The sequence below is a fragment of the Morus notabilis genome, unplaced genomic scaffold, assembly GCF_000414095.1.
Source record: "Morus notabilis unplaced genomic scaffold, ASM41409v2 Scaffold384, whole genome shotgun sequence".
Classification (NCBI taxonomy): Eukaryota; Viridiplantae; Streptophyta; class Magnoliopsida; order Rosales; family Moraceae; genus Morus; species Morus notabilis.
This window is the reverse complement of record NW_010387635.1, coordinates 1,156,582-1,182,861: the sequence shown is the minus strand read 5'-3', so window position 1 is coordinate 1,182,861 and position 26,280 is coordinate 1,156,582. Positions and strand designations below refer to the sequence as shown.

The 26,280-nt window shown below is 36.5% G+C and overlaps 2 protein-coding genes across 2 annotated transcripts; both read right to left on the bottom strand.

The window, feature by feature from the left end:
- Positions 1-6,868: 6,868 nt before the first annotated feature.
- Positions 6,869-8,980, bottom strand: LOC21409346 (peptide methionine sulfoxide reductase A5). The gene is made up of 4 exons (XM_010115067.2): positions 8,594-8,980; positions 8,097-8,209; positions 7,857-8,001; positions 6,869-7,368 (listed from the first exon to the last, which is right to left on the bottom strand). The coding sequence occupies exons 1-4, from the start codon at positions 8,894-8,896 to the stop codon at positions 7,171-7,173; spliced, it is 759 nt and encodes a 252-aa protein (XP_010113369.1). The 5' UTR covers positions 8,897-8,980; the 3' UTR covers positions 6,869-7,170.
- A 1,459-nt stretch (positions 8,981-10,439) lies between these two features.
- Positions 10,440-12,308, bottom strand: LOC21409345 (60S ribosomal protein L8-3). Its single transcript, XM_010115066.2, has 2 exons — positions 11,783-12,308; positions 10,440-10,989 (listed from the first exon to the last, which is right to left on the bottom strand). Exons 1-2 carry the CDS (start codon positions 12,220-12,222, stop codon positions 10,647-10,649), a joined length of 783 nt encoding a protein of 260 aa, XP_010113368.1. The 5' UTR covers positions 12,223-12,308; the 3' UTR covers positions 10,440-10,646.
- Positions 12,309-26,280: the final 13,972 nt, after the last annotated feature.

The following is a 26,280-nucleotide window of genomic DNA, read 5'->3' as shown; positions in this document are numbered from 1 at the left end:
AATATTGTATCTGAAAAAAAGAAAAAAACACTTTTAAGTTTCTTATTAGTGTTTTTAACAGATTTAATAATTAAAAAAAGAGCTTTTAAACCTTTTCTTAAAAAATTGCTACGCTTTTGAACATTTTCTTAAAGAATTGCTACCACTACCCCACATATTGTTGCATCGAACCCCACAAACACAATATACACGAAACACAACAGACAATAAATGGTGATCCCTATAATCTTTTACCGTCATTCAGAGATCAAAAAAGAATCTAACGTAATAGAATATTCTCAATATTCAACCATTCAAACGTTTCAAGATGAAATTACTAAAAGCCATATACAAATTGTCCAAAACAAAAACAAAATTGTTAGCAAATTTCATAGTTAGGGTTCATGAAATCTTACCTTCAGCCATTGATAATTCGACTTCTTCGCATCGACTCAAACCCTTCATTTTTCAGTGATTTCTTCACTGATTAGTTTGAAGGAATTCAAGGCCTTCACTTCAAAGGGGAAGATCGAGAACGATGTGAGGATTTTGGGTGTGTGGGATGGGTTCAAAGAGGGGGTGTTGGGTGTGAAATTACTCTCGAAATTTTTTGCCCTATTTCGAACATTTCAGGATTTTACCTAAATTATTTGTTTCCCTTGAAATGAGAGTCACATGCCACTCACGTGTCACTTAACGTTCAAAATTTAACCGAGGGGGCGGAAAAGGAGAACGCGTGCTAACGGCGAATTGTTCAAGAGAAAAATTTGTTATTTTTAAACTTTAAGGGGCATTTTGTTAAAAGGCTCAAAGTTCAGGAGAGACCTTTTTATTTTCTTTTCCATTTATTTTCAGGTTTAAATTTTTTTTTTTTAAAACCCAACAATTAATATATCAGAAATACTAAAAAACAAAAAGCCCTAACTTGTTTTGTTTCCCTCCCGTGGATGTCTCCTCCTTCCTCAAAATTTTGCCCGCCCAAAACCTAAGCTCCAGCCACCCAAAACCTCGACGGCGCCCCGCCTCTGATCAACAGCATTCGCTCACCCTCACCTCCGATCGACGCCACTCGTCTACACCACCACCTCCGATTTCGGCCGCCACCGGACCGCCCTTTTCCCTTTCGGATCGTTGCTCTGTTTTTCTTTCGGAACTCCGATCGCCGTCGCTCCCACAGCCGCACCTCCGTTAGAAGCCGCTCCTCCACCTCACCACCTCCGATTTACGCTGAACTACTGGACCGACCTTTTCCCTTCCGAACCGTCGCTCCTTTCCTCCGTCCGGACTGCCGCATTTCCTTTTTGTGATTGCAATGGCACTTACGGAAACGTCAGAGTCGGAAAAGGACTTCGAAGGAATAAGCAGGACGCCACCCCAACAGGTTGACGACAACAATCCGCCACCCAAGACACCACCACAACCGAGACCACCACTCCAAGCACGGCGGAGACACTACAAACACGGGCCTTGGAACCATCGGTAAATTTTCTTCTCTTTAACTCCATTTGAATTAAATTTAGTTAGTTTATCAACATATATGTTAGCAAAAATTTTCTCAGTCATTTCTGTGTTCAACTTATATGATAGTTGGATTTATAATCATTGCATGCCTTTGCGTGAAATTACAGTTGCAGCTATATTGAATGGTTAGTTTGGTGAAATCTTAATCATTTAGGTGTCTTAATCTCTTATTTGAGTTTGTTATTGTTCAGAAAAATTATCCAAATTTGTAGCATCATCAGATAAAGTCCGATTTGTCGGGGTTTGTAGGAAGCTTTGGGATATGATGTTAAATGTTTTTGTTAGAAGATGAAAGAATGGACATTCTTTCCCTTTCAATTATTTGTATTTACCTGTTTTTATTTAAATTTCTTGTGGATGTGCATTTATTTGCAAAATGGTGAAACAAAGCAATAGAAAATTGAATATGTAGTCATTTTCTTAAAATATTTACATAGTTAATTAACAATTCCAAACACAAGTTATATTGTGTAAAAGATTGAAGAAAGAGAAGATTCATAATTTTTTGGTTGGCTATTGTGTTGATTTGACCCATCTGGTTCTCTTAAACGCAATAAAACCAGGTTGTGATCTCTTCGTGGTCTGCTTATTAGACCTTGTTTATATGTAATGCTCATAGTACAATTCATAACGTGTTTTGCATGTAGTTTGATACATAATTAGAATGAATGTCATATATATTCTAAGATGCAAACATATTTCCTTTGTTTAAAAGACATTCGTTTGACTTGCTGTTAAAGAAATTGTCATTTGCATTCAGCGGCGGAGCTGGATGGGGCTGAGTGGGGGCTCGCCCCCACTCAAATTTTTTGAAAAAAAATTTGCTGTGTTTGGAATTTATTCTGTTTTTATTTTTTACGTTTTTCAAAAAAGAAAAAATGAAAATGTTTCCAAAACAACATTTGGCGCAATAAAGACAAAACAGAAATGAAAATGATTTTTTGATTTAAAGGATGTTATTTTCTGTATTCGTCCATGATTTTGAATCATGATTCATGGTCCTCTACAGTGTTTTTTCTCACAAAAAATACACGTAATACGAGAATGGTTCTGAATCATGGTTATGAATTCATGAACCAAACGTTCACTTAGTGTAAAATGAGAGAAATGAAAAACGACTTTTAGTTGTTTTTTATTTTTTGTTTTCGTTTTCTCCTCTCTCGAACAAAGAGAAAGAGACAGAGACATTAATGGGTTTTTTTATGTTGAAAACAATCTCTTGATAAAATTACTAAACGCATTTTTAAAAATGATTTCTGTCTGAGATTGAAAACGTTTTAATTTTCATTTTCATACAAAAAATAAAATTATTTTGGAACGAGTTCCAAACGCACCCATTATTTTTAAAAATTTTAAAATTTTACACTTAAGTCCCCACTGAAATAATATATGCCCCCACTAAAATAAATATATTTTCTTATATGTCCCCACTAAGATAATTTGTTAAAAAAAATTTAGTGTCATTGACGTGAAAGGCTGACTCCGCCACTGTTTGCATTAAATACTTTAGGTTGTTGCTCTGTGCTTTGAGAGTGGACCGGGAGGACCGACGACAAAGTAATATCGGTCCTACTAGTCCGGTTTTTCAGATTGTCTAAGGGCTCGTTTAGTTCGCTGATTCGAGTTGAAATGTGACTTCATGTAAGAGCCTTTTACTGTAGCAAAAAAGTTAGATGTGACTGTAGCAAAACTCGAATTCTAAACTCGATCAGCAAAATGAACGGGGTCTAAGTTTCTAAAAAGTGATTCAGACTGATAGGACTCATTCACTGGGTCTTTGGTCCCTCTGGTACGCTATTTAAATTGAATAATTTTTATAAATCTTAGTTGAAATTTAAAAGAACTTGTAAAATCATTTAAGAAGGTAACGTGGTTAGTGTTGTAATTGATCTTGCAGTGTAACTTAATTTCTATAGTTTATTTATACAATATATGATTTAGTTGCAGGATTGTGATGCTCCTCCCAACCAACAATGAGATTGAGTTGGCACCAGACGAACTTTAAGTGCAAAATTACAACGAAGTGGCCGTTGGCCGAGACGGTTGAAATGATCACCAACGCCTTAAGTGATCTCCCGTATGGAATGCAAGGAGTCACAATTTGGTCACTTGTTCAATGTTCCCCAACATATGGAGATTAGTTTAATACCGATGTGGATGTTACTATGGCGTTCAGTAGAAACTGTAAAGAACAACGGAATGCGGTTCGTTTTAAACGGCGTACCTATTAGAGTGTCTCTCACTGAACACACGCTCATAAGTGGCCTCAATTGCTCTTCTTATCCTCCAAAATCCAAATCATAAACAAATAGGCGGTGAAGAATTCCAGAAAAAATACTTTTTTTTTTTTGAAAAAAAGTAAGATCTTAGTGATGTAAAAGAAAAACTTTAAAATATGAATATCCTGCTTGAAAAGGATTAAAGCAACAGGAGGTAAATGTGTCCTAATATTACTTTGGTCAATTAAATTTGTGAAGTTATGGTAAGCAATGCAAATTTAAAGCTTATTTTATTTATTTTTTAAATGAAATCGTCAAATATAAATGTAAAAAAAAAAAAAAAACAATAGAAGTTCTTGTGTTACAATAATAAAAGTTGTTGCGTTACAATAATAGATGTTGTAGTTGTTGTGATACAATAATATTGATTGTTGCTTACTGAAAATATTAAGTTTGCTAATTTTCTAGAATTAGGATTAGCAAAATTTAAAATAAAATTGAATTGCTAACAGCATGACATCTTCTGTACTGAGAAAAACAAGCATATTGCGGCCTAGTATGCTGGGCGGACCAGAAAGACTAAGCATATCACGTCCTGGTCTGTTGAGCGGACTAGAATGATTAAGTGTACCGCTCTTTGAACTGGTGAAAAAATCGTTCTTCTAATTTAAAAATAGTGTCTCAAATACTTAAATTTATTGAATTATGTTAATAAAATATAAATCCAAGGTCAAAGATCAAAATCTATTCTCCACGAAAAAGGAGCTTACCTTTCCGAGTGAGCAAACCGAAAGAAAAATAGGTACTATAACAATCTCATTCTATTGACTATAGTAAATGTGTCCTAATATTACTTTGGTCAACTAAACTTGTGAAGTTATGGAAAGCAACACCAATTTAAAACTTAATTTTTTTTTAAATGAGACCGTCAAATATAAATGTAAAAGAAAAAAAAAGATATTGTTTTACAATAATAAAAGTGGTTGTGTTGCAATAATAGAAGTTGTATTTATTGTGATACAATAATATCAATTGTTGCTTACTGAAAATATTAATTTTGTTAAATTTCTAGAATTTGGTTAGCAAAATTTAAAATTAAATTAAATTTCTACACAACATGACATCTTTCGTACCGAGAAAATCGAGCATATTGCGGTCCAGTTTGTTGGGCAGACAGGAAAGACCAAGCATACCGCGTCCCGGTTTGTTGAGCGGACTAGAATGACCGAGCATACTGTTCTTCGTTCCAATGAGAAAATCGTTCTTCTAATTTCTAAATAGTGTCTCGAATACTCAAATTTATTGAATTATGATAACAAAATATAAATCCAAGGTCAAAGATCAAAATCCATTCTCCACAAATAGGAGCTTTTCTTTCCGAGTGAGCAAACCAAAGAAAAAACAGGTCTTATAACAATCTCATTCTATTGACATAATGTTACTATAGTAAATGAAGTTGATATGAAGGATAAACAAAAAATAATATCATGGTTTTAGTGTTTTAATTATTTAGTTTGTTTTTTAGCTTTTGGATTGCACTTTAGGATTTCGTTTTAGTAGAGTTTGGATTTAGTTTCAATATTTCGATTTATTTTCATGACATGTTAGCAGTTATGTTGCTAAATTATTTAATTAATTTAATGAAAATTTCTTTAACTTTGATTATGTTGCAATAATTTTTTAAACGTCTCCTCCGCAGGGACTTCCGACCAATCCGCTATTGTTAGGTGGGTATAGAAGACAAAAGAGGTAAGAGATGTGGCTGTGTGAGAAGTATACACACCCCTACCTCATCCGCTACAGTAAAGTTACACTTAAACCTAACTTTATAGTAAGATGTTTAGTTCAAATCCTCTCTCATAAGTAATTAACATATAAAGACATTGGTGCTTTGACTGTTGGCAAAAAATTTGGCATGTGTAGCATTATTTCAAGGCGCATGCAAGAGCCAAGAAGGGCCTATTAGTAAATTTCATGGACAAAAATACCGCCGAAATTTCCAAAATTTTAGATTTTTGAGGGTTGTAAAAATTTTTTCGCTATAATATCGATATTAGTAAAATATCAGGAAAATATTATAAATATTGGTAAATATTAGTCAAAATATTGATATCGATTTACATATAGAGTAATTGGGGTAGAATATCAAAAAATTTTGCGGAAATTTCAGTGATAACGGAAATGAAAATTTTAAAAGTTTTTTTTTTAATTTGCTTTTATAATATATGTTTTCTTGCATTATTTCTTTTGTCATCGAACAAGGAGAGCGAGTAATATCAAGAATGCAAACATCTAATGAAGATAATCTTTTCATGAGTTTACAATCGATGAATTTGGCTTTCAATTATTGCAGCACTTCCAAGAGTCTCCAATATTAATTATCCATATAATCATAATTTTAGAAACTATAATAGGTATGGAATTTTGAATTATCCTCATCCAAATATATCGCTACCATCTCAGGCAAATGATTAGGGGAATTCACAGTTTTTAATTCATAAAAATACAGTGGGAATGGATCGATAGACCTTCATGTGACACGTTCACCAATATTGTTTGAAATATAATATGTATGAATATTTTTGTTTTTTTATGTAAAATTTGTTTATTTATGTATCTTTTTAATGTTGATGCTATTAGAAAGTATTAAAAATATGTTCTAATGTAAATTTTCGTCATTTCCGTAAATTTTTTTGATATTTTCACCGATATCGATATTTTTTTTTTATATTTCTGTAAAATTAGAGTACCGATATTTCTACCGATACTGATATTTTCATCCCTAGTAAATTTAGAATAAAAAAAAAAGAGGAAAACGAAAAAAAGAAAAAAGATAGAAGAATAGTTATGCAATTCATGCAAACGACATGTCGACAATAGGTGAAACAACATTGCGGTCTCATCGATGTTGTTAGGACGAATGGCATTTGTTTTGCAAGCTTAGAAAACGACAGGCCGTTGAGTGACGCATCACAGCTTGACCACGGTTAAGTTAAAACCAAAAACACGTGTAGTTACACTAAGAAAGAAAGAAACGACATGTCGTTTGAAACGAACAAAAGAAAACAAAGAGGACGCAGAGAGAAGCAGCATCTCAAACATGCTATTATATGTTATTATATATCCATAGACGAAAGAAAATTCTGTCGCTTTTCAATAAAGTAAGAACACAATTGTATCAAAGAATATGGTGTTTGAAGTTTAAACATTATAATTACAAAAACTTCCTGTTTAAATGATCAATCACTACAAGGAACCACAAGGAGGTTAGAAATCTACAAACTTTACTTCAATAAAGAAACTCTCAGGGCATGGACTGAAAGGTTGAATTAAACGTTTCGCGTTGCGTCTTCAAAAGCTTGTGGGCTTGTGCGCAACTCACCTCACATGGTGCAAAAATTGTTCGAGTTTGATTGAGCAAATTGGTGAAAAGTTCTAAGGCAACAGCAAACTATATATCTCTCAACATGGGCCAACCTCTTTTGACAATGTCATTGATCTTTGCATCAATATGTTTCTGAATCTCGGGAGGGCAAAGCTCTGCCGCATAGCCGTTTAATGTTGTCGCTAGACTTGAAGCCTCGAGCTCTTCTTCAGACAAGTTTCCGATTAATTGGAGAAGGAATTGATTTTGCTTGAGTTCAAACTTCTGCAAAATTATAGCACCAAGAGCAGGTCAGTCAGTAATTCTTCGAAGTTTGACAAATTATCACACATACAAGAATCTTGTAAAGAACTAGCTACTTTGCATTGAAGTTGTTTAAGTAAAGTACATAACCAAATATGTGAACAATCACATCTTTCTCCAACAAAACATATAGGATCTACAATCTAGGAATCCTCAGCTAGAGCATTGACCAATATCTTTAAATCATTCTTTCTTAATCAGACCCAAAAGCAGAAATACACCATCCCCTTTCATAGGAAGTCATTTCCAATTTCCATGCTCAAGGTGTTCAGCTTTTGGCAAAATCAGTTTGTTTATTTGCTTCAAACATATCCAAGAGATCTCACTTCCAACATGTTAGCCCATCCTGAATTGCCTTAAATTCTAGGGCACCCTAGACAAAATCTAGGAGCAGGAAATTATTTCAATACCAATATCACAATATACTCATTGATCAAAGGATATCAAACCTGATGTTCAGGCTCCGCGGGATAAAATGTCCAGTGTGATTGAATTTGTGTGGTCACGATGCTAACTTTCGACCTCGCCTGCTCTCTCTCTTTGCTCAAAGCAGCCAATCTGGTCTCTTCAGTTCCATTAGTGAAAATAATAGACCTAATCATCAGCACAAATCACTTCACTCTGTGACTGTTAAAAGTTTCAAAACGAAGTCAACAAATTGTCGCCGGAAACAGCCATTTGATTCTTACCTGTACTGGTTACCCACATCAGGTCCCTGCCCAAAAACTTGCCTAGAATCATGACTAGACCAAAAAACATCCAAAAGTTGCCGGAAACTAATAAGCCTAGGATCATATTCAACCTGCAAACGTTTTCAAATATTTATAAGGAAATATAATGAAATCTAATCATTGACATTGCTAGTAAAATGCACATACTCACTTGATGTGAAATCCAACAAGTCAAATCTTTTGCTCATTTCATTGTGAAATTATTCACTTTGATTCCTTATTGCTATGAGATTTCTCCAAATCTTTACACAATTTCCTCATAAACTTGAGAATGACAAAGTAAACGAAAAAGATCGAATCTTTTCCCAAGAACAAATAATTAAACGAGAATCAAGCTTTAATTATCACCAAAAAGCAATAAATTTTGTAACAATATTAGGCCAATTTGCTTCTTTAGAGTTCAAGCGTACAAAAATCAAACCGAAAACAAAATGATTTTTTCTTAAGAGGAAAACCTGGACGGATTCGGCGTGGTCGCCCAAGCTCCGGTAGACAGGGTTGTTCTTGGATCCGCCGGCATAACCGACGGTTGTCCGTACAACGCCTTTGAGGCAACCGAAGACGGCCTCCGATCTCCAGAAGCTTCCGAGAGCGAAAACTGCCGTTCTCAGAGAGGGCTGGTGGTGGATGATCTGCTGGTGTCTGGCGGAGTCGGAGATCTGATTGGGGATTCTTATACACAGAGCTCTCTGAGCCACAACGAGCATTAGCAGAAGTAAGCAATTGCCATGGCGGACATTGCTCTGTGCAGAAGCCATTGGGTTTCGGTTTTTCTCTCTCTCTCTCTGGAACAGCGATGGCCGACGGTATTGATTTTTGCTTGTTTTATTTAACTTTCTCCTTTTTTTTTTTTTTTTTTTTTTTTTTTTTTTTTTTTTTTTCTGTTTCTTAAATTACATATAAGTAGAAAGAATAAAATGGGAGTATTGGACACGAAAAAGTACCCTGTCACATGGTAAGATAAAATTAAACAAATTGTAATACTTTCTTTAATTTCATATGTCAAGTGGATAAAATTCAACTTTCCAAAAAAAAAAAAAAAAAAGTGTACAAAATTCATCTCTGCTAATATATATTTATCAAACCCTTAATAATGTAAGTATATTCAAAAAATGATCATAAAAAACGTGTTTTTTAAACTTGAAGAACCAATAACCCTAAAAAAAAAAGAATCAATAATTTATATGATTGAAAAATGATAAATAAAACATACCTTGATAAACAAGTAGCAAAATTATAGACATTCTAGCCAAATAGACTTAAAAAGGACTACAAAACGCAGCCTTTTTAACGGTTATCTTTATTGATGTAATTGTATTCTCCAGGGTAGTGATTTTTAGACTTTAAAATCAATTTTCTAACTTCACAAATCATAACTGAAATTTATATTTAGTAAAAATCATAAAAAATGATTCTTAAAATTTTTTTGAAGAACTTATAGTTAAAATCAAAAACCGTTCAAAGACAATTTTAACTGTTCAAAGACAATATTAACTGTTAAATTGTCTAAATACTTAACTGTAACCTGTTTTTTAACACAGTTAACAATAATTTTTTTTAAAATCTATTGCACTACTAAGCCCAATATGGATGAACAGAACCCAAAAATACTCTTTACTTGTGAAGACAAGTCAATGAGACGTGGTGATTAGTAGAACCTCGTCAATTTTTTTTGTTAAGAACCGTTTGGTTAGAAGATTCACTTTCTAATTCGAATCATGATTCATAATTTGTTATAGTATTTTTTCTCATAAAAAATACACGTAAATAAAAAATAGTTCTAATCGCATGGTTCTAATCTATGAACTAAGCAGGCTCTAAATAAATTTAAAATTGTTTGGTTAGGAGATTCATACCCTGATTCGAATTATGATTCATGATTCGCTATAGTATTTTCTCTCACAAAAAATACACGTAAATTAAAAATAATTCTAATCTCATGATTCTAATCCATAAACTAAACGTCTCATCTCTTCATGCTCTCTAATCCCTTTGACTATAACAATTCTAAAGACTACCGAGTATGTAAAAAAAACCTATAATATGTAAAAAGAGCCTAAAATAATCTCTTATTGACCATCTAATCAATTTTACTTCCCTCCATCCTAATGAGACCTATGGAGAGCCACTTAAGCTCCCACAAAGACAAGACAGCAACACAGGTGCAGAGTATAAAATCCTGAGAAGATAGACAAGACCTAACAAAAACTTCCTCACCACTATACCGCGACCCTCGTATAACCTCGTCAAATTGGGGCTTGGTATGTTTATGAACGAGGAAAATATCTACCCCAAAAGTCAGATATGAATTATTTCAACTACTCATTCATAAGGAGGCACAAAATCTCGTTTGCAATTGTAAAATAATAATAAACTAACAAGCGCTTCCAACATAACAAAATTTCTAACACAAGGGTTCATCATGCTTTTGCAGTCTTGCTTGAGATATAAAGTTGAAAAGTAAAAGACACCCAAAACCAGAACAATCTAGCCAAAAACAATAACTTCTTAAGCCTTGTCGGCCTTCGCAGCAGTAGCAGCAGCTTGTCCTCTGAGCCGACCAGTTCTCCTGGCAGCAATGAGACCAACCTTTTGGCCAGGAGGAGCATCACGCCTGACAGTGCTAGCATGACCAATGTGCTGGTGGTTACCTCCTCCGTGAGGATGCTCGACTGGGTTCATAGCCACACCACGAACCTTAGGCCAGCAGTTCCTCTTCACTCTGAATTTGTGGTAGGCATTACCGGCCTTGAGAAGAGGCTTCTCAGTCCTACCTCCACCGGCAACCTGCCCAATCATCGCACGGCAGCCGCTGGGAACAATCTTCTTGGCACCAGATGGGAGCTTGATCCTATTAGAGAACGTGCAAAAAAAAAAAAAAAACACAAATAGATTAGCAATTTGAAGAATTGTTACACACCAAGTCACTAAATAATAAATATAGAATGTTGTTGTTCATTCTTTTATTTTTTTCTAAATCTAGAAGCCATACAAACCAAAACCAATAACAATTACAAAAACAGATATTCTCCTTCAAATACGATAAGATTCTATATAGACATCCTCAACGTAAAACACCTAAATTTACAAAAGAAATAGGCTGTGTATAATCCTTAAGCCAAAACTTCTTATCCAAAATCCATTAGCAGTAGTATCACAGCACTAAACAGTCACAAATAACAATCTTCATCACAATAAAGTAACCCGCTAAGTATATTCTATATTAATTGATCAAATTCCGTTATATAATTTGCACTGTTAGGAGTTAAATTACGAAGGAGTAATATAAAGAAATAACAATTGAACAGAAAAAAAAAGTTTTCCTTTTTATACAGAACAATCAACAAGTTCAATTTGATATATTTTCCTTCATTTACGGGGCTGAATCACGAACCAAACACCATTTCTGAGTAACATTGAAAAATTTGGGGTAATTCAAAATTAATTAATAATCCAATCAATTAATCAGAGAAAATCACAATCATTTGATCTACATTCTATATAACTAGGTTTACCTAAAAACCAAAATACCATTTCTATGCAGAACAAATTGATGTAAATTCGAACTAATCATCAATCAGAGATAAACGCATAAACATATATCCAATGTAAGGAAATGAAAATGAGAAGAAAAGGAAAAAAACCTGGAGGTGTCGTTGTCAGGGTTGTGGCTGATAACGACGGCGTAGTCACCGGAGCACCTAGCGAAGACGCCGCGATCGCCGACGTGGTGTTCAACATTGCAGATGACGGCACCCTCGGGGATAGATCTGATCGGGAGGACATTTCCGACGACGAGAGTGGCCTTCTTACCGCAGTAGACGAACTGACCGGTGTACATGCCCTCGGCGGCGACGAAGAGCTCGTTCTGCTTCTTGTAGCGGAAGGGATGGCGGAAGGAGACCTTGGCGAGGGGGGCGCCGCGGCCGGGGTCGTGGATGATGTCGGTGATGACGCCCTTGAGGTAGCCGTTGCGCTCGCCGAAGTCGAGGCTGCGGAAGCGGGCGGGGCCCTTGCGGTGGTGGGTGTGGGACTTGAAGACGGAGCCCGCACCCTTACGCTGAGCTCGGATCACACGTCCCATGGCGGCTAGGGTTTGCAGAGAAGAGGAGAAGGAAAGGAGGGGAAACGGCCAAGGAGACGAGCTCTGTATGTGTGTGTGTGCGCTGTGGGAGAGCTAGGGTTTTTTGGCTGTGTGAGAATATATAGGGGTGCGGGGTTGTGATGCCACACGGCGTCGTATTGTGTTGACAAATTGAATTATTTTTTCGACCTTGAATTCTAAGTATTTATTAAAATAGACGAAATTGAAGAAAGTATCTTATGATTATCCCTTTAAGATCCGTCCCCGACTCATACCAAATTGTGGTAAATAACAGTGGCGGAAATTTTTGTTAAGATACGTTTATTTTATCAATTTAAATTTTATTATATTAAATTATTTTTAAAAATAATTATATTTAATTTTTTTATTAAGTAAAATTTTTTATATAAAATCACATTTTAATTTGAATTAACAAACTAAACAGGTTCGGGGGCATGATTAAACTAAAATTTTGAACTAAAATTTTAGTGTAGTAATTTTTTACCTTTATTTATCTATTTTCTTCTTTCTATGCTATATAAATTAAGTTTTTAATAAAGTTAGTTTTTTTTCTTTAGAATTAATAGAGTAAAATTAATATTTAAAGTCTAAAAGCTTATAAATTTATATTGTAGTATAGTTAATTTTCTTTAAAAAACTATGAAGAAATGACAATTAAAAAATTTGAGTGGGGGCAAATAAGAAGAAAAATGTCACAAATTAAGTGTTGGGGCAAAATTTAAAATAAGTCTTTGGGCGCAGTTGGAGCAGCTGCCCCATTAGGCTTAAAACAGCTCCGCCAATGGTAAATAGTATTTTTTTTATGAAACTATAGTAAGTAAATAATATATTTTAAAAATACTTAAAATAAATAATAATAAATAGTAAATTTACTAGAAGGAAAACAAAAAAATTTACATTGTATATGCCGAAAGAGACGAATTGTATACTGTGAAAGAGTTAGGGTTTTTTTTTTTTTTTTTTTTTTTTTTTTTTTTTTTTTGTAAGAGTGAATATGAAGGGTTGTGGGATTGTGATGCAACACTGTGCTGTATTGTGGGGGTTTGAGAAATTTCTTTCTTCACATATTTGACCATGAATTTTAAGTATTTACTAAGAATTGGTTAAAATAATTTTTTCTTTCTTTTTTTTCTTCTTTTTTTTTTTTAAAAAAAGGCAATCAATGTGATTGGGCTATGAACATTTAAATGCGTCACCATTCAGAATTTATACTTCTAATTTGACATTACAGGGCATATTTGGCAAAGTATCCTCTAAGATATTTTTGATTTTCTGGATTGAAAAAGTTGTTTCGAAAAGTGCTTTGATGATTTTTTTAGAAGAGTTTATAATAAAAACTATAAAATGTAGCTTCTAAAAGAAGTTGTTCTTAATAGAATTTAAACTTATTATAGTTTTACTAAAGCAATATAAACTTCATTCTAATATTTTTATTGTTTTTAGAAAATTATGAAATCATTTTAGCTTATTAAGTTCTTTTGAATTACGTGGTTTCAAAACCTCCCCCTTTTTTTTTTTTGAAAAATCAAAATTTTTACCTTTTTTTCTCGACTGCAAGCAAAACCAAAAACTATGCGTCTATACCAATTGCACCATATTATCAAAATTAGTAATTTTGGGGCCAACTTGTAAAAATCCAAAAAATTGGAGCCCCAACAATGCTCCCTAATAATTAATATGCCCACATCAAGGAAACGACACTAACGACATAAAACAAGAATGAACTGCTACAAAACGACAACAACGAATAACAAAAATAACAACTAAACGACGTAAAAAACGAAAGAAACATTTTTGGGGATATTTACATTTTTATCCCTGTGTTTTGAGTTTATTCAAAAACTATACCTTCAGTTTTTAATCTCATCAAATGTATATCTTTAAATTAAATTTAATATCCACATTTATACCTTTTTACAGTCAACTCTCGATTTTAAGTATAAAATACTTAAAATACCTTTAAATAAAAAGGGAAACAGAAAAAAACTAAAAAAAAAAACTTTAAACTTACATTTTTAACCTAAAAAAATATCTAAAATACCATTAAAATGGTTATTTTGTGTTTTTAATTTTTATTTTTTGTAAGGTTGGAAAGTTTTAGTTTTATTTTCTCTCTTTTTCTTAAGGATAGTTTGGTAATTTTAAAGGTCAAAATCAATTATCGACCGAGATAAGGGATATATTTATATATTAAATCAAATTTAAAAGGTATGTATTTGATGAGATCAAAAGTGAAAGTATACATTTTAAATAAACCTAAAACATAGCGTATAAAAATGTAAATATCTTCCCTTTTTTTATGGGAAACGAAAGAAACATTGGATCGGACAATAATCCAATATATTACAAAATAATGATAACAATATTAAACCACAACAAACTTAAAAACGACGATGGATTTCGATGTAGAAAACTCATCTAAATACATTAGTGATGTAAAAAAAATAAAAAATAAAAAAAATAAAACGATGATTACATTATTAAACGACAACAATCTTAAAAAACGACAATAGATTTGGTTGTAGAAAACTCATCTAGGTACATTATTGATTATTACAAAAAACAAAACAAAAAAACAAAAAACCAAAAACAAAGCGATGATAACACTACTAACAGAAAAAAAAAAAAAAAAAAACCCTCAACAATGACAATAGATTTAGTTGTAGAAACTAGAAAACTCATCCAGATACTTAAAAGAGACAAGAAAACAAAACAAAATGTGATTGATTCAAGAATGACAATACATTTAGTTGTAGAAACTAGAAAACTCATCTAGATACTTAAAGAGACAAGAAAACAAAACAACATGTGATTGAAGAAGAAGTGAGAAAAATTTAAATGGAAGATGATCAATTGCGAAACTGAAAATGGTGAGCAGATAGTAGCTCTAGAAATATTTATGATCTCTTGACTAGATTTAAAATTTGTTCTGAAGCAAGTTGTTAATTATTCTTTTCTTTGCTAGAAAAGCAGAATCATTGGATAGATGAAAAAAAAATCTTATTATAACAAGCTAACAACTTTGATTATATATTTTTTTTCAAATCTGGATTTTGATAAGGTTTTTTTTTTTTTTTTTTTTTTTTAAATGGGGTTAAGGTTTTTTTTTTTTTTTTTTTTTTAAATGGGTGCCAAACAAGTTAAACTTCCCAACACATTAATGGGCTCCTCATTGGACTCTACCGCATGCATGCTTAGAAGGTGATGCATAGAGAAGAATTAGAAACAACAACAATGGTATATAAATACAGGGAGAGGCGTATTAAGGTCTCATTTGCTTCGCAGATTTGAGTTGAGATGTGACATTTTTTTAGAGCTTTTAACTGTAGCATAAAAAGTTAGATGTGACATTTTCTGATAATTTTTAACTGTAGAAACTTAAAATTGAAAACTCGAATCGGTGAAATGAACGAGGCTTGCTAATTTTAACTGTGTTGCTGGGCTAATTGGCACTTACCGGAAAAAACAATGCACTGTATATGCACTAAATATAAATCAAAATGATGAAATGAAGTACTAATTTCAGAAATTTATGCACATCCAAATTGAATATTTAGTGCATATATATATATATATGCACTAAAACATTTTGATTTATATATATCAGTAATTTCTCTTAAGCCTTCCGCAGTGTCACTAAAAATGTAATCTCATATGCATATAGCATGAATATATAACATCGATCGCCACACACTTATAAGATATTGGTATTCTATTTTTTGTTGATCAATACGGATGCTAATATTTTGCCCATATGCCTAAGAAGTCCCTCTTTGGCACAAATATTTGATGATCCCCGAACGGAAATTATAAAATCTACTTGTCATAACTTGTATTAAATTTTTAAGAAGCTCTCAATATGTAGTTGGTAAAACCAGTACTAAAAAGAAACTTAGTAAAAGTAAAAAACAAGACGAGCAAACCATTTAATGCTGCTAACTAGACAGAAGTCAGATAAAACAAAAGCTAGACCAAACTCTCTTCATCAGGAGTTCTTGGGAGACATTATATATATATATATATATATATATATATATATATATATTAGTTTAAACCGTACTTATAAGATTTTGTAAATAGAATTGAAAAACATATTTATTAGAGTCTTCAAAATGTATAATAAGATAAAAAGAATAAGATTAAAAAAAGGAAAGAAAAAAAAAGAGAGAAAAAATGAAAAAGAAAGAAAAAGAAAAAGAAAAAGGAAGATAGTTTTTAAATAAGGAAAATTCTATAATACTGTAACACCTTAAAGAATTAATTGAGATTAATTAAGGTAATTGAGATTATTAGTGTGCCTAATCTAGATTATTAATTGAGTTTAATTAATAAATGTTTCTGACACGGGTGAGTTTAAATAGTTTCAAGGTATTTAAATTATTCTCAGTAATTTATTTTAAACCAGAAGTGTGTGTAGGTGAATTTCTGGACTGCTCTTTTAAAATATTGACACTTGTCCATTTTCTTTCCTTTTTCTTTTTCTTTTCTTTTCCTTTTTCCTTCCTTCCTTCCCGTGCGTCTCTCCCCCACTCTCTCTCTCACTCTCCCGAGCTCTCTCTCACTCACACTCTCTCTCATTTTGTCCCAAATCAAAACGGATCTTGAACCAAAGAAAGATTTAAAGAAGTTTTTAACGTCAAGAGAAGGATTCGAGGTAAGATTACTGAAAGAACCTCTCTTGAATCTCAAGTTTTTGAATTTCAAAACTTATTTTTGGTTCAAACCGGATTTTGATAGTTTTTGAGTAAAACTGACTATAAATTGGAGATCTTGGGTTCTTTGGACTTGTTTTAGGACCTAGAACCCAGATCTAGTTGTTTTCCTTTGAAATATCTCGATTTGGGACTGCATTTGCAGGTTTTGGATTGATTTCTGCGAGCTTCTCTCGCGCAGCTGATTCCACCGGTCAACCTGTGCGGTCGACCGGATCACATGGAAACCGGTCGACCGGACTGTAGGCTGACCGGTCGACCGGTGTGCACATTACCGGTTGACCGGTAGTGTTGCACTGCTCTGTTACCGGTCGACCGGTTGACACGGGGTTTGACCATGTTTGGCCTGAAAATGTTGTTTTGACCCATGTTTTCGGGGAGAACCCAAATTAGCTTCATTTGGGGACTTGAGATAGATGGATTAGCATTGTTAATCCTTGATTTGAGATTGAAAACCCTTGGAATGATAATTTGAAACATGAAAATGGATTAGGGCACACTAATAAGAAATCTTGGTTGAAAATTGTGATTTGGATTGCTTTAGGAATGAGAATTGATCATAAAGTGTTGTCTTGCATCAGTGATCACTGAGGATTTAGACTGAAGGGGCTTGAGGAAGCGGAAGCTGGAAAAGGCAACGCTAGTCCCAGGTTTGATAGTGCGAGGTAGGATTTCTATCCCTTTTCCTTGTGAGCCTGTTTTCAAAAAGGATTTCGGCCTTGAAAATGTTTTAAAGAAAGGGATTGGTTTGCGAAAGAAAAACATTTTGAAAACCATGGCTTGTTTAGTCATGGAACCTCATGGCTTTTCCAGTCATGGGGCCCACGGCTTGAGTAGTTCGTGGGGTCGGATTAACGATTTTAAAAGGTTAATGAATGATTTCTTAAGCAAAGAGATCTTGTGAACTGGTAATAGAGTCTATTGCTGTAAGCCTAGATAGGATGCGGAGAGTGCATCCTCGGGGGCAGAACCTGAAACTCAGTCCGGGTAGGCGAGGCACTTGGTTAGGTAAGTAATTTGTACTAATTACTTGCTGAAGCCTGTAAAACCGTTATTTACAGTTACATTTCCTTTGAGAAAAAGGATATGAGGTTCCGGCTGTTCTGTCGGGACTGAATGTCTTATTTTATTTACTTATTCATTTATGTATTCCTGATAACTCTAAGAAATTAGAGTTATCTAATGGTTTTATAGCTCAAAATTACGTGACCAAGAGTGATTTTTCTAGTTTATGGTGTGTTTTAATTTAGATTTGTAGAGTTTACACTTGCTTTGGCTTAATTTCGTACTGGTGCTCCTCTTGAAGTGAAAGTTGGTAATTTTAAAGTAAAATGAGGTGAAAAATTGACTAAGGCTGTGTGTGCACTTTGCAGGAAATTTCTAGGCTAAATGCTGCGGCATTGTGGGCAGCATTCTGGGAATAGCTGGCATATGGCTGATGACAACACACTAGCTGGAGAAAGCAGACAAAAAGGAATCCGTGTGAGCTGGCTGAGCAGGTGTCATTGTGGTCCACTGTGCACATCAGCAGTGACACCTCAGCCCTTGTGTTGCCCTAGAAGGGAATGTTTCTCTCAGGACAAGTTGGCAGCCGCCAGGGGGAGAAAAAGAGGAAGAGAGAGAATCGGGCATTAATATAAAAAGAAGACAGTTGCTGTTTTAAAAATAGAGAGCACACATGAGAGTACTAAGACACTAGAAAACACAAAAAGGCACTATTCAGCGAGGAAAAAGCTTCGGAGGAAAGCTGAAGAAAAGAGAACATCAAGTAATATTCAGCTTAGAAGGAAAATACAGAGACGTGAGAGCTGGAAGTTGAAGGACATTGTTGGCCGGCCATAGAGGAATCTAAGATCCAGCTGAACTTGTTCTTCTTCTGTTAGCTTAACTCTTTTTGTTGTCATTTAGCTACTAATTCTAGATATGGATTATACTGGAGCTTTGGATCTTGTAACTATCATTATGAACTAAGTTGCTGTAGCTAGGCTTGCTAATGGAACCAATATTGTAAGAATGACAAGTTGTTTCTGAAATGCTATTAATCTACTATTCCTGTTCATTCATGTGAGCTAATGTCTATTTCTATTCTTGATTGGCCATCAACTTTAGGATACAAGATTGAGATTAATGCTGGAAGGGTTAGTTTTAATCGGATTAGCATGAATGATGCTTGTTCAATGAACTTGCTGAGTTGTTGATTAGTGGATGGGATAGGAATATATTATTCACCTTGCATAACTTAATAAAACCTGAGCTTAAATCTGCAGTCCTAGAGCTGGCTTCACATAGGAATGTGTCGAAAATAGCTTAAAGGACCACAGTCATAATCAATTCGGAAGACCTTTATGCATCAACGAGTTTCTGTTAACAGGATAGTAGAATCCTGCAGCATTCTTGGTAACATTCTAGTCAGACTCGCAGTAGAGGGGAAGTTAGCAGGCCTAGCTCATTTTCACCACTGAATTACATTCCATCACTACATTCTTATTGCACTTAGTCACTTTAAACCGCATTTAGTTTGCATTCATTTTATTTACATCATTTTAGTGAATTTTTACCACATTCATCATTTACTTGTTTTGTTGATTATACAACTCCCGACACATATTTTGGTGATTCATTCCTCGTGGGATCGATATCTGTACTTGTGTACACTTTATTACTTGTTAGCGACACGTGCACTTGCGAGCATAATTATCACGCAACAATTCCCTCGTACATTTATTATTCATTTATTATAACGTTTATTTCAAATTATATCCTATTGGGCCTTTCACTCACGTTTTATGTTTTAAATGTATTAAACCCCTCCCAGGAGATTCTAGGAGCGGTGCACAATAGCTGGATATTTGCTACGGAGCAGCTGAGTTGTGCTGCTGTTGGAATCAAGTGAGGATTGTGGTTATCCTCGGGTATAAATGTAAGGAACTGATAATTCTGTAAACTTATGTAATATTCGGATTAACTAGACTGCGGTTGATGTCTGTTGTAATGATTATTTACATGTTCACGTATATACGATACTGTATGTCCTGTGGGGTGGAGCCCTGTGTGTCAGAGGCTCTGGAATTCTGTAATTTAATTATATTTTAATGCAGTTAAGTGTAAGGCCCGGTTGGAAATCTGCTTTATTAATCTCAAATTGAGCTCCACGTCACCCATCCCGTTTGGGGGGTGTGACAAAGGTGGTATCAGAGCCCTAGGTTAAGAAACCCCAGGATTGTACATACATGTGTGACATCTATAATCCACTGAATAGTCTAGTTTTATTTCAGTTGAAGGAAATGGCGCCTCGCCGTCGGCCTGCTAATCAACCGGCACAACAGAATCATGGATTTCTGGATGCCATGTATGCTGCCTTTCAAGGCATGGCCACAAGAGCTCAAAATGAGCGGCCGGTTGAGGATAAGAAGCAAGGTTATTTCCAGGAATTTAGGCGTGCGCCTATCCCCTCGTTTAATAGTGAGGGAGGCCCCAGGAAGCAAAGTTCTGGTTAGACTCCATAGTCAAGCATTTGAGTACTATGGGAGTTTCAGATGAATACTTGGTGGAATTTGCGGTGTACAAAATAGAGGGCTTAGCGAATACTTGGTGGAAACAGGTCAAGAGAAGAATGGATGTTACAGGATTGACCTGGGAACAATTTGAGACACTGTTCAATGAGCAGTACTTCTCTCAGAGTTATAGGGAGGAAAAAGCGCTGGAATTCATGTCTCTGCTGCAAGGTGACATGTCTGTAAGGGAATATGAGGCCAAGTTTAATGACCTATCCCAGTTTGCGCCATCAGTACAGGAGTCTGAACCCATGAGGTGTCTTAAGTTTGAGAAATGCCTTAAGAACTTTGTGAGGAGATCCTTGGTGGCTCTGAGAATCCAGAATTTCCGAGATTTGGTGGCTGCTACTACTAGGGTGGAGCAGGATAACATAGCTTATCACCAGAGTAAAGAACAAGCGGGAAGAGTTTCAGTTTCTGGGGGACCATCTGTTTCCGGCGGGCCACAGCGGAGTGGTAAAAGGAACCGCAACCAGGGACAGCCTGGTGGGGGAGTGGTTAGTGGTGGCAGTAGTTCGTCAGGAAGTGACAGAAGTGTTCCATACGGGCCCAGGTGTCACCATTGTAGGCATGTGGGTCATATTAGGAAGAATTATCCTAATCGACCGTCGGCTCAACAAGCCCAAAGTGACGCTTCATACAGTTAAGAAGGGCCACCACCGTACATGCCACCATATCAGCCACAACAGATGCAATACCCTCCTCTGCCGACTTATCAACCACCTCTGCTTACACAATTTCGGCCTCAAGCGCCGAGACCGGTATAACCACCTCCGCCACAACAGTATAGGCCTCCGACCCAACGGCCTAATGTTGGTGACAGAGGGAAAGGGAAAGTACAGGGACAAGCTTATGCCCTGGCAGGAGGCAGTTCTGGGGGTCAGACCAGTAACGCGGTGGTTGAGGGTATGATTCTAATATCTCATTCTTTTGCTCACGTGTTGTTTAACACAGGTGCCACACACTCGTTTATATCAAGTTCTTTTGTTCGGGCTTTAAAACTGAAATCTGAGAATTTAGAAGTCCCGATGACTTTGAACTCTCCACTGGGATGTGTGGAGGTAATGAGTGTGTGTAGATCATGTGAAATCATGATTGGGAGTGAGCGAATGAGAGCTGACTTAATTATCCTTCCGATGAGCCTGTTTGATGTGGTCTTCAGAATTGATTGGTTGTCAGAATACTGAGCAATTATTGATTGTTACCGTAGGAGAGTGACTCTGACGACTGAGTCTGGAATAGCGATTTCTTATCAGGCATATCTGAATCCAGTCCTAGGAGAACGACTGTTGAAGTACAGTGTTGGGGGACGGAGGAATCTAGCCTATTTCTCTTCCCTCCTTGCTTTGGAAGGTGAACTTGAAGTAATTAGAGATAGTGCGGGAATCCTTATAGTGGATGAGTTTGCAGATATATTTCCTGATGAGCTACTTGGTTTACCGCCAGATCAGAAAATTGAGTTCTGTATTAATTTAGTTCCGGGAACGACACCTATTTCCATCCCTCCATACCGGATGGCTTCGGCGGAAATGAAAGAATTAAGAACGCAGCTTGAGGAGCTGGCAGAAAAGGGGTATATCCGGAATAGTACTTCCCATTGGGGTGCACCGGTGCTATTTGTGAAGAAGCACGACGGATCTCTTCGGCTGTGTATTGATTACCGTCAATTGAATAGGGTAACTGTGAAGAACAAATACCTACTGCCAATGATCGATGAATTATTCGATCAGTTGGGTGGATCACAGTTCTACTCTAAGATTGATTTGAGATCTGGGTACCATCAGCTAAAAATCAAGGAGGAAGACATTCTGAAGACTGCATTTAGAACTCGGTATGGGCATTTTGAGTTTCTAGTAATGCCATTTGGGTTGACGAATACCCCGGCTGCATTCATGGATCTAATGAACCGTGTTTTCCGGCCGTACTTGGATTGGTTCGTGGTCGTCTTCATTAATGACATACTAGTTTACTCGAAGACTTGGGAAGAACATGCATAGCATTTGAGAATTGTTCTTCAGACTCTTCGAGAACACCAGTTGTATGCCAAGAAGGAGAAGTGTGACTTTTGGCTGACAGAAGTGAAGTTCCTTGGGCATGTGATCTCAGGACAAGGAATTTCTGTCGATCCTTCTAAGATCGAGACTGTGCTACAGTAGGAGAGGCCGAAGAATGTAGCGGAGATTCACAGTTTCCTCGAACTTGCAGGGTACTATCGGCGTTTCGTGAAAGACTTCTCGAGTATTACTGCACCGCTGACTCGGTTGACTAAGAAAGAAGTCAGATTCCAGTGGGACGCTGAGTGTGAAAATGCTTTTCAGGAACTGAAGGTCAGACTGACAAGTGCACCAGTCTTAACTATTCCTGATAGTGAATAACCATATGAGATGTACTCAGACGCCTCGGGGAGCGGGCTTGGCTGTGTCTTAATGCAAGACGGACGTGTGGTAGCATACGCATCTCGTCAATTAAGACCACATGAACGAAATTATCCCACTCATGATTTGGAACTGGCAGCGGTAATATTTGCTCTGAAGATATGGAGGTGTTATCTCTATGGAGCAAGGTTTCAGTTCTTTTCTGACCATAAAAGTCTGAAGTACTTGTTTACTCATAAAGACTTGAATCTCAGACAAAGGAGCTGGGTGGAGTTTATGAAAGATTACGACTTCACTCTGCAATACCATCTTAGAAAAGCTAATGTGGTGGCTGATGCCCTTAGTAGGAAGACGACGGGGACTCTGGCGTCATTAGCTTTAGAAGATTGGAAAAGGACTGAAGTGGTGAGTGAGTATGATCTTCAATTCTACGAAGATCATAACCAGGCTATGGTGTATAATATGGTCTCTACACCGAATATGGTGCAACGGGTTAAGCAGAATCAATTGCAGGATCCACACTTCCAAGGAATTTGGATTCGAATCCAGAATGGAGAGTAATTCGAGGATTGGAGAATCCGAGAGGATGAAGCCTTGTATTTCCACAACCGCCTTGTTGTACCTAAGGTGGGTGAGGTAAAGAAGACGATTCTGCAAGAGACACACAAGTCGAGATATGTTATTCATCCGGGAAGTACAAAGATGTACCAGGACCTGAAAAGACAGTACTGGTGGAGAGGCATGAAAAGGGACGTTCGTGAGTATGTCTCGGAATGTGTGACTTGCCTCCGGATTAAAGCTGAGCATCGAAAGCCAGCAGGAGAGTTACAACCTCTTCCTGTCCCGGGATGGAAATGGGAGCACATCACCATGGACTTTCTGATGGGGCTACCGAGGATCGAGCTGAAGCACGACGCCATCTGGGTGGTGGTGGATAGGTTGACGAAGTCTGCGCACTTCATACCGTTTCGTGCGACGTATTCTCGAAAGATTCTGTCAGAATTGTACCTAGAGCACATCGTGAGACTACACGGAGTGCCACTGTCAATCACGTCCGATCGTGATACCCGCTTCAATGCAAGGTATTGGAAGAGTTTTCAGGAAGCCATGGGAGCAGACTTGAATTTCAGCACAGCATTTCATCCTCAGACTGATGGGCAATCTGAAAGGGTAATTCAGATTCTGGAGGATATGCTTCGTGCTTGTATTCTGAAATTTAGCGGGAACTAGAAGAAATACCTGCATCTAGCTGAGTTTGCTTATAACAACAGCTATCAGGCCAGTATTGGAATGGCACCGTTTGAAGCTCTGTATGGTCGTCCTTGTAGGTCACCTGTGTGTTGGTTGGAACCAGAGGATCGACTGAGCACTGGGCCGGAAGTCATTCAAGAAAATCATGAGAAGATAGCTGTAATTCGGGAACGACTGTTGACAGCTCAAAGTCGTCAGAAAAGTTATGCTGATAAAAGGCGTAGACCTTTGGAATTTCAAGAAGGCGACCTTGTCTTGCGGAAAGTTTCCCCACGCAAGGGAGTTGTTCGGTTTGGTGTGAAAGGGAAACTTGCACCAAGGTATGTGGGACCATTCCCGATCGTGCAACGAGTCGGAGTGGTGGCTTATCGGTTGGCTTTACCGCCCGAATTATCTCACGTGCATGACGTGTTTCATGTCTCCATGCTTCGGAAATGTCAACCTGAGTCGGAAGCAGTAGTGCAGTGGTTTGACGTTCCAATACAGTATGACGCGTCGTACGACGAGGCACCAGTTCAGATTCTTGACCGGAAGATAAAGAGTCTGCGTCATCGGGAGATTCCTCTAGTAAAAGTACTATGGCAGCGCCATTGAGTTGAGGAAGCGACATGGGAGCTTGAAACGGTGATGCAAGAGCACTATCCGCATCTGTTCACACTGTGAGGTAGGCTTTAATTTCGGGGACGAAATTGCCTAAGGGGGGTGGAGCTGTAACACCCTGAAGAATTAATTGAGATTAATTAAGGTAATTGAGATTATTAGTGTGCCTAATCTAGATTATTAATTGAGTTTAATTAATAAATATTTCTGACACGGGTGAGATTAAATAGTTTCAAGGTATTTAAATTATTCTCAGTAATTTATTTTAAACCAGAAGTGTGTGTGGACGCATTTCTGGACTGCTCTTTTAAAATATTGACACTTGTCCATTTTCTTTCCTTTTTCTTTTTCTTTTCTTTTCTTTCTTTTCCTTTTTCCTTCCTTCCTTCCCGTGCGTCTCTCCCCCACTCTCTCTCTCACTCTCCCGAGCTCTCTCTCACTCTCTTTCTCTCTCTCTCATTTTGTCCCAAATCAAAACAGATCTTGAACCAAGGAAAGATTTAAAGAAGTTTTCAACGTCAAGAGAATGATTCGAGGTAAGATTACTGAAAGAACCTCTCTTGAATCTCAAGTTTTTGAATTTCAAAACTTATTTTTGGTTCAAACCGGATTTTGATAGTTTTTGAGTAAAACTAGACTAGAAATTAGAGATCTTGGGTTCTTTAGACTTGTTTTAGGACCTAGAACCCAGATCTAGTGGTTTTCCTTTGAAATATCTCGATTTGGGACTGAATTTGTAGGTTTTGGACTGATTTCTGCGAGCTTCTCTCGCGCAGCTGATTCCACCGGTCGACCTGTGCGGTCGACCGGATCACATGGAAACCGGTCGACCGGACTGTAGGCTGACCAGTCGACCGGTCCGGTCGACTGGTGTGCACACTACCGGTTGACCGGTAGTGTTGCACTGCTCTGTCACCGGTTGACACGGGGTTTGACCCTGTTTGGCCTGAAAATGTTGTTTTGACCCCTGTTTTCTGGGAGAACACAAATTAACTTCATTTGGGGACTTGAGATAGATGGATTAGCATTGTTAATCCTTGATTTGAGATTGAAAATCCTTGGAATGATAATTTGAAACATGAAAATGGATTAGGGCATACTAATAAGAAATCTTGGTTGAAAATTGAGATTTGGATTGCTTTAGGAATGAGAATTGATCCTAAAGTGTTATCTTGCATCAGTGATCGCTGAGGATTCAGACTGAAGGGGCTTGAGGAAGCGGAAGCCGGAAAAGGCAACGCTAGTCCCAGGGTTGATAGTGCGAGGTAGGATTTCTATCCCTTTTCCTTGTGAGGCTGTTTTCAAAAAGGATTTCGGCATTGAAAATATTTTAAAGAAAGGGATTGGTTTGCGAAAGAAAAACATTTTGAAAACCATGGCTTGTTTAGTCATGGAACCTCATGGCTTGTCTAGTCATGGGGCCCACGGCTTGAGTAGTTCGTGGGGTCGTATTAACGATTTCAAAAGGTTAATGAATGATTTCTTAAGCAAAGAGATCTTGTGAACTGGTAATAGAGTCTATTGCTGTAAGCCTAGATAGGATGC